The 8,405-nt window shown below is 41.5% G+C and overlaps 1 protein-coding gene across 1 annotated transcript; it reads left to right on the top strand.

The window, feature by feature from the left end:
• The first annotated feature begins 678 nt into the window (after positions 1-678).
• On the top strand, positions 679-6,722 carry NXNL2 (nucleoredoxin like 2). The gene is made up of 2 exons (XM_041486761.1): positions 679-998; positions 6,554-6,722. The coding sequence occupies exons 1-2, from the start codon at positions 697-699 to the stop codon at positions 6,720-6,722; spliced, it is 471 nt and encodes a 156-aa protein (XP_041342695.1). The 5' UTR covers positions 679-696.
• The last annotated feature ends 1,683 nt before the right edge of the window (positions 6,723-8,405 follow it).

Below are 8,405 nucleotides of genomic sequence, written 5' to 3'. Positions count from 1 at the left end.
TCATCTTTCATTTCCGTTTTTGCAGCTTGCTTTAGGCAGAAAAAAAGATTTCATATTTGTAATACAATTTTTATTAATTTCTAACTCAATGTCAGCTGGAGGAAAAAAAGCATTATTCAATGCAGACACATGATAAGTGCCCTGGAATAAAATGAGAATTCCTCTTATCTACTGGGACAGAGAGTAGACAGCCCCTTTTATATCCAGAATTCAGATAATTCTCCATGCTACGAAAAAAAAAAAAAAAAAAAAAAAAAAAAAAAAAAAAGTGCCGGACTCCTGGCAATAAAAAGTTTATTGCCAAAACTGACGAAGCCTGGTGATGAGACCTCCAGGAGAGAGGCGGTGAGTTCCATGGGGAGCTGAAGGGACCCGGCACACGCGATTGCTGCTTAAATTTATTGCAAGTTCGGCATCTTCAGCGAGCCTTGATGTGTCCTTGGCTCCTGTGACAGCCGCCTTGGCGCTCGGAGCCGCATGGGGACGGGGCCGCGTCTCCCGGGCTGCGCCGGGCGCCGGGCGCTGGGCGGGCCCGGGCGCGGCGGGCGCTATAAAGCGGCGGCGGCGGCGGCGGTGCCATGGCAGGTGACGGTGTCGCGGCGTGTCGGGGCGGTGTGGCGCTGGGGAAGGAGGGTGGATCCCTGTGGAGTGCTCGGGCTCGCGGCTCGGGCTCGCGGTGGGTCCGGCGGTGCCAGCATGGTGGATGTGTTCAGCGGGCGGCTCCTGGTCAGCAAGGATGGCCGCAGCGTGGACCCCGAGGAGGCCCTGCAGAACAAGGTCGTGGGCTTGTACTTCTCCGCCGGCTGGTGCTCGCCGTGCCGCGACTTCACCCCCGTCCTCTGTGACTTCTACACGGAGCTACTGGAGGAGACCGAGCCCCCCGCCCCCTTCGAGGTCGTCTTCATCTCCTCCGACCACAGCGCTGAGGAGATGGTGGGCTACATGCGCGCCATGCACGGGGACTGGCTGGCCCTGCCCTTCCACGACCCGTACAAGCAGTGAGTACCGGCGGCACTCGAACAGCCGTAACACAGCAGCTCCCCGGCACCTCCGCCTCTGCCCCGCTAGCCCGCGCCTGCCCTCCCGCTGAAGTCCCTGAGCCCGGCTCGCAGCGTCTCCCGGCCCTGCTCCCGCCCCGAGCCGCGGCTGCCGCTGGCTGTCACACTGCTTGCTCACTGGTTTTAGCCCGTCCCATAAGTAAAGAACGCGGTTTTGTGCGCCTCTTTTGGAAACCGAAAGATCTTTGAACACGAGTTAGTAAAGACCGCATGTGTTAAAGAGATGAGTGAGGTAAAAACGAATGGTAAGTGAGGATCGAGTGACTGCTCTTCAGCACGGTGGTCATTGTAACTAGGGCTGGTCTGCACTGTCTAGGTTAGTGCTCTGGGAAAAAGGCAAATGAAGACGCAGCAAGACTTGTAACTGAACTACTTGAAGCTGAGGAAACTGTGAAGAATTTCAGACAGATACAGTATCAGCTGGAGTTTAGCGGTGGCATACTTTACCTGGTAACAGGGGTGTAAAATTCCTGTGCTGTTCGGTTTCCAAAATGACATTCCTGTAGGCAGCCTGCTCATGAAAACAGCAGAAGGAAAGGGCATGACTCTGTGTAAGTAATGGGGTGAAGGATGATACCAAGAAGTGTTTTGATGACCTAAGTCAAGGATGGAGACTGATTTGGATGACTTTCAGAAATCTGATTTAGCTCCCATAAGTATAGACTGGTATTACAGGAGGACAAGAAAATGGCTGTAGACTTGAAACGTATGTTGAAATGTATGTTTCCAGTTACTTGAAATGTAACTGGAGACTTGAAAAGAATGTAAATATTGATAAAGGGATTTTTTCCCCTCTCTTTAAATGCGTCGATGGTGGAAAATTTTTTCCAGGTGGTACCAAAGTCAAGAAGGTAATATGACTTTTAAATGTAGATTGAGCAATAAAACTTGCAGCCAAATTAATTAGTTTAAGAAAGAAATCTTTTCTAGTGCTTTTAGTAACTTCTATCTTTCCTTTTAATTCTAGATCCATCCCAGTGTGCTACCCGGTGTGTAACCCCCCAACTACTCACTCAACAGGGAGCATGTTGGTTATTCTTGTTTTTTCTGTGCAGTTTGACAAACTCAAGAGCAAATTACTTGAAGCCAGGAACAATTTCATCCTTTCCTGGCTCATTTCTGGATGTCTACTACCAAATTATGTTAGACCTTTTTTCCACTGGCTTAAATATTGTTTTGCATAGTTCTCTACAATCTTCCCAGGCAGTAATTGTATTTGATATTTACTAATCATAATAGCATGCAGGCAAGTTTCCATCAGGAAATGTAGCATTTGAAGTCCCTGCACCCAGCAAGCTGTTCAGCATGGCCCATGGGAATGTGCTTACAGCTTCATCCTCTGTGGATTAGAGGTCTATTTCTGACTGCTCTTGCCCAAGTAATGCAGAGCGGAGGCAAAGAGCTAGTTTAATTGGCTTTTCTGTGTCATCCTGTAATGTCCTTCACAGTTCTGTAGAGAAGCATGGCTTGTCCTGCCAGATGACTGTGAGATCACAATGGCTTGCTGAAGAACAGAGTAGAGAGGAATATGAATAAGCAATGTTTTTGAAGTTGTGTTTCTTGTGTGTAACAATGAAGGACTCTGTGGAGCTGTTCAAGGTGCTTAGGTTGGATTAACTGGTACTTTGGTGTCAGGGGCACTGGTGAATCATTGTAGACTTAGAGCAGATGTGTAGTCACTAATCCAAATTATAATTCTGGCTAGATACTAGTTCTAATTAAGAATATAATTTTTAAAAATGGGTAAGATAATTTATTATTAATATTTTAAATTTTATTAATATTTTAAAAGTTCCATTGCAATTAATTGAATTGGCTAATTTTTTTTTGACTGTGTAAAGAAGGCATTTAATATCTTCAGTGAGGTTAAAATATCCTAGCTGGTTGCTTCAACGTTTAAGATATATAATTGCAGTATAGACTGATATCTCTTCTAGACACAACAGAGCCAATTTTAAGTATGCCGTTCAAAATAAGTATTCAAGAACAGAAGCATTGGTGATTAATTTTGTCTTAAGAAATAGTCAGTATTCATATTTGTAGTGTGTAGAGGAAACACTGCAGTGTCAAACCTACCTTCAGAGAAGGAAAATACTGAATTCAAAGCAGGATCTCCAGACTCTTCCATGCTGTCAGTCCTGACTATTTCCCAGAGATAGGACTGCACCTTCACTACTTCATGTGGTCTGTGGCATGGAAATACTGCTCCTGATCCTTTTACTGTCTGCAGGTTAATGTAATTTTTTTTTATTGCCTGAGGCACAGTTTTTTGATACTTGAAGTGAGCACTTGGAAGAGAAAGAGGGTAGTAGAGAGGAAAAGCAGATGTTGGACAGAACATCAACAACAAAGGGTGTTAAATAGGACTGATGTTTTGATAATGGTACACAAAGACATACTGCTGCTGTATTTGTACTGAACCCTGTGGTGAAAGGCACCAGTTTGTGTGGGGGTGCCTGGTGTGTACAGTAGTTCCTGCAGGCTTCCAGGTAGGCAGGTATTTACTGAGTTGGCCTGTACAGCTCAGTAAAAATTAGAATCATAGAAAACGCCCATAAAAAGAAAATGAAAAGGTTGTATGTACATTTTATAATAGGAAGCTTTACGTATGAGGGTGGATTGGGGAGGATGGGGCGCTAAAAAACAAAGGTAGAATAATGTTAAGTGTCTGTGCAGTTACGAGAAATTGCTTAGTTCTTAGATTTTTAGACTGCTATTGCAAAATCTCAGCAGACACTTTAAAATTGAATCCCAAGCATGTGATGTGCATGCTTATGACATGTTAAGATTTGTGTTAAGATTTATGTTATTTTATGTTAAGATTAAACAATACAGAAATTTCACAGCTAAAAGAAAATACTTACACCTGTGTATTGCAGGGCATACTGCTAGAAGCAGATGAGCAAGAAAGCCATCACTTTCACATGACAGCACTTCCAAGTGAAAGCTGTTATAATTCAAGTGTTGTCAGATATGACATTACACATATGTATAAAATTTATCATTTATGTTCCCAAGATTAGATTATATTATATCTGCCCTGTGTTGTCTTCATCTCAAGAATGGTCTTGCACATAGACCTTAAACTCTTATGTAAAGATACTTGTGTCTCAGCCTGGATAGATGGGGGAGAGAATGTGGAGGGTGAAAGTGAGAACACTTAGGGGTTGAAATAAAGACAGTTTAATAGATAAAGCAAAAGTAAAAATACACTGGCAAAGCAAGATATTAAATTAATTCACTAATTCCCATTCACTGACAGATATTTAACAGCTTCCAGCACAGGGTAGCTTCATCCTGTAATGATTGTCTGGGAAGACAAATCTCCTGGCTCAGAATGTTGGTCCCTTCCCCCTCCTTTCTTCAGCTTTTACAGCTAATCATAGTGTTACATGATATGAAACATCCTTTGGTGGTGTGAGATCAGCTGTCCCAGCTCTGCATCCTCACAGACTCCTGTGCTCCACCAGCCTACTCACTGGCATAGTAGCACAAGAAGCAGAAAAGGCCCTGTTGCTGCATAAGCACTGTTCAGCAATAGCTAAAACACTGGTGTGTTATCAGTGCTGTTTTGGTACGCACCATGCGAGTTGCTGTGAAGAAAATTAGCTCCCAGCTAATGTCTGTACTATCTAGAAATACAAAATCTGTGGTCTCAAAAACTTTCATCCAACCTTCTCATAAGAATAAAAAGATCCAACAATGGTTATGACTTCCTGTTTGCCTCAGTCTTAGTGTCATGGGTTTTTATTTCTATTTATGGTTTAATGATACCATGAGTTGCCATGGGATTAGTCCCATGGCACATATGTGGTTTGTGCAGGTGAGGCATGGGATTTTAGGTCCCTATCAGGAAGAATGATCTTAATAAGTTCTAAGAAGTAATTTTTGTAAGCACATGTACCTATGTACACAGTGATTAAGAAGCACTGTCTGCAGACCTCTTTCTGAGCCTTCTTCAGGTCCACCGATCTCGAAAGCTGCACACAAATGTGAGCAAAATCTGTGCACGCTTCAGTCTGGTTTGATGCAGGCAACCTTCTGCCCTGAGGCTGTCTGAACAAGGTGCCATACTGGGCTGGATATATGCATTCCCTTAGGAAAGTAAAGTGTAAGATTCCAGTCTGCATACCAAATTCCATTCCTTCAGTCTCCTAGTGCTCTGTCTGTGATTGCTACAATTGTGTTTATCGTTCACTGAACCAATAAAAAGCGTCTTCCACCCCTCTTGTTTGTCATTCAGGTGATATGCGGTGATAGCAATTTTACAGGGCTTCTATGCATACTTGCTTTGGAATGTGTTTTTTTCACCTGTTTTAGCAGATTTTGGAAAGTTCTATGGGGATTTTTGGTTGGTTGCTTGTGTGTCACAATTCATTGAGAAAGGAAACCTGGTCCATACCCATTATTGCTGCCTCCGTGCTATTTCCTGCATTATTGCTCAGCAACATAATGGCAGAGCAGTATGCTTCACCTGTTGATTTTTCTTCTCTTAAGGAAAAATGCAGAAGAGAAAGCACATTTCAGGTATGCCTCATCTGGGTCAGTATTTCACTTAAGTCTTATATTTCAGTACTTTTTTTCTTCACAGGAAATCATTGAGAATGTCTATGTATTAGTGTCAAGCATTTTTTAGCATTGTCTACATTTTTTTCCTACTCAAATTTCTGTAGCTTTTGAACCTGATACAGCAAATGTTCTTGCTTGTGGTGATGGTGCTCAGGCAACATATTTCCATTTAGTATTTTAAGTATGCTTTGAGAGAGATGTTGTTAGTGTTTTGGAATTTGGCTCTTCTGTTATTGCCTGTTTTGTGTCTGTCCTCTGATTCTTCTAAAGGTACAGAGGAGTTGAATTTTTTTTCTTTGGCAACACAGATGGGTGGCTCTTATTCCAGATATTTTGATTGCTCACTTTTCTGTATGTAAAAGGCTTATTTCACTGAGGGAGTTTAAGGAATATCTTCAGTCTCTTCCATTTACACAAAAAGCTTGTGCATCGTGCTTTCTTTAATGGTGATTGCAGGAAGTAGCACTGTGGGACACTTGGGTGAATTTGCAGGAGAATGAATATCAAATGCTGATCTAAGTGAGATCCTTCTCCTGTCCTGTAAAAAGGACCCCAAATTACATCTGGTTTGGGTTAGTAAAAAAAAAGGTGTAAGAGTATATCAAACTTTGCTTCTATGGACATCTTTTACATCTCCAAGAGCCTCTGCTCCTGTGGAAACTGCAGGCAGCAGTGATGAGCATATACAGGAAGGGTGCTGCAGCTCTCTTAACTCTCAGAGCTACATTTCACTGTGTAGGCTTCCAGCTATGGTTTGTTTATCTCCTTACACTACCCAGTGCTCTGCCTTAAACTCTGAGGAAGCCCAGGCACGCATCACTTCTGCTCTCCCAAGTGTCCTGACCAGAGTAGCCTTTGTAAAGACACTAGGAGTTTTCTTAAAATGCTCCTAATGGTGTGTTTTATTTTTAATTTTTTTCCCACAGTGATCTGAAGAAGAAATACAACATAACAGCAATTCCTAAACTGGTGATTGTGAAACAAACTGGAGAAGTCATTACTGACAAGGGAAGAAAACAGATCAGAGACAGAGGGCTATCGTGTTTCCGGAACTGGCTTGAGGGTGCAGATATCTTTCAGAATTTTTCTAGCTAAAATGTTGACAAATAAAAGCCAGAAAAGACATTGTGGAAAAGTTGGTAGAGCTCTGAAAAAACTCTTGCTTTGTTCAGAATGAGAAGAGTAAGGCTTATTTATTTACCTTTTCTTGTAACAAATTTTAGGTTTGACTTGAAAACCATTTATTCCAGTGTCATAAAATGCAATTATTGTTGTATTGTTCTATCTGTGATATTTAATATGAACCACAATGTTCCAAATAATACTGAAGAACTTCAGCAGAATGGGCTGTTTAGACAGTAATAATAGAAACCTGTGAAATCTATGCAAACACTTACTTTGCAAAGTCAACACACTAAAAATAAATGCAAAAAAACCTATTTATTGATGATTTTTTTTTCAGGTGATTAGCACATTTTATTAAGAAAATGAAACTGTTTGCTTTAATAAATTACTGTTTATGAAATATGTCTCATGTATTTCCTTATCTACCGAAACAAGAATAATCAGAAAATTTCATGACTTTTGAATAGAACACATTTGTTTGTCAGTACTGAAGAAATGTTCTTCTACTTTATTTTACTTTTATGGGATTTATTTTTATTTATTTATAGTTCTGCTCAGTTTTCCTTGGATTTTAAAAGTTTGCCCTATAAACTAAGTTCCAATTCCACTGGACTGTAAGTAGATCTTTAAGGTCCTTTTCAACACAAGCCATTCCATGGTTCTATGATGTCAGTTCCCAAGTTAACATCAGGTCAGGTTAAGAAGAAACAATTTTCCATCTTTTCTTTTGCCAAAATATGTAGAAGCAGACTAAAGCAGGTATAAAAAATTATACCAGGTCTCTGATGAACGCTCATGTTGTATCTAAAGCACATCTTGATTTGCTGTCTCTTCATGGATGGGGTCCCAGCCCAGACATTCATGCAATTAATGAGCCAAAAAACCCCACTTCCCATGCAAGCCAAGTGTTTGCTGATTAGAATTTAAAGACTTTAACACAGTTGTTATTGTTTCCATCACAAGCACTTACATTACTAACACTTGAAGTCTGGTTGACTCAGTTTGGAGCAAAAGAGCCTGCATCCATCAATTGTAGCATTCCAGTTGTATGTAGCATCCCAGCAAATCTTTGTGACCCCAAGGGGGTCACAGTCCTCCAGCTGCACCCAGAATTCTGACTTCCTCTCCATCCCCTGGGCTATGTGCACTAGTGTAGAGGCGTTTCAGTGAGGCACCCGAGAGTGCTGATTCCTCAGAGTGTGGTGGTTCTGCAGACAGCTCTTTGCATGTCTGCGCTTGAAGGGTTACCACTTCAGCCTTGTTTTGTTGATTGCAATGTCCCATCTGCAGTTATTGTCTTACTGACCCCATCCATGACTGTCTCTATTATTTGCTGAGGTATGTTTGCCTTACCATGGGAAAATTTAACAGAGAGTCCGAACTTAAATAATTGTATCATTTAATAACAAACCTTCATCATTTTCTTGTAATGGAGGAAGAAAAAACTCTCTGAAGAGTGGGAATATAAAAAGTCACGCGTACTTCACAGTAGATAAGAAGCAAGTACACCAGAGAAACTGATTTTTAAATGGAAAATAATAACTCTAGAAAGCGTTCAGCAGAGCTGTGAGTTCTGAGCACCTTTTAGCTGTTTTTAAAATTACATCTGGGTATACCATGGACAATTTCTAATTTGTGCCATCTCACCATATA

The sequence above is a fragment of the Pyrgilauda ruficollis genome, unplaced genomic scaffold, assembly GCF_017590135.1.
Source record: "Pyrgilauda ruficollis isolate IOZ18807 unplaced genomic scaffold, ASM1759013v1 scaffold78, whole genome shotgun sequence".
Lineage (NCBI taxonomy): Eukaryota > Metazoa > Chordata > Aves > Passeriformes > Passeridae > Pyrgilauda > Pyrgilauda ruficollis.
Note: the sequence above shows the minus strand (reverse complement) of the source record. Positions and strands in the feature narration are given on the sequence as shown.

Excerpts from the sequence above, each read along its gene's own strand:
- NXNL2 (XM_041486761.1), top strand. The coding sequence starts at position 697 with ATGGTGGATGTGTTCAGCGGGCGGCTCCTGGTCAGCAAGGATGGCCGC. Across the intron at positions 999-6,553 it reads TTCCACGACCCGTACAAGCA|TGATCTGAAGAAGAAATACA; the intron begins GTGAGTACCGGC and ends TTTTTCCCACAG.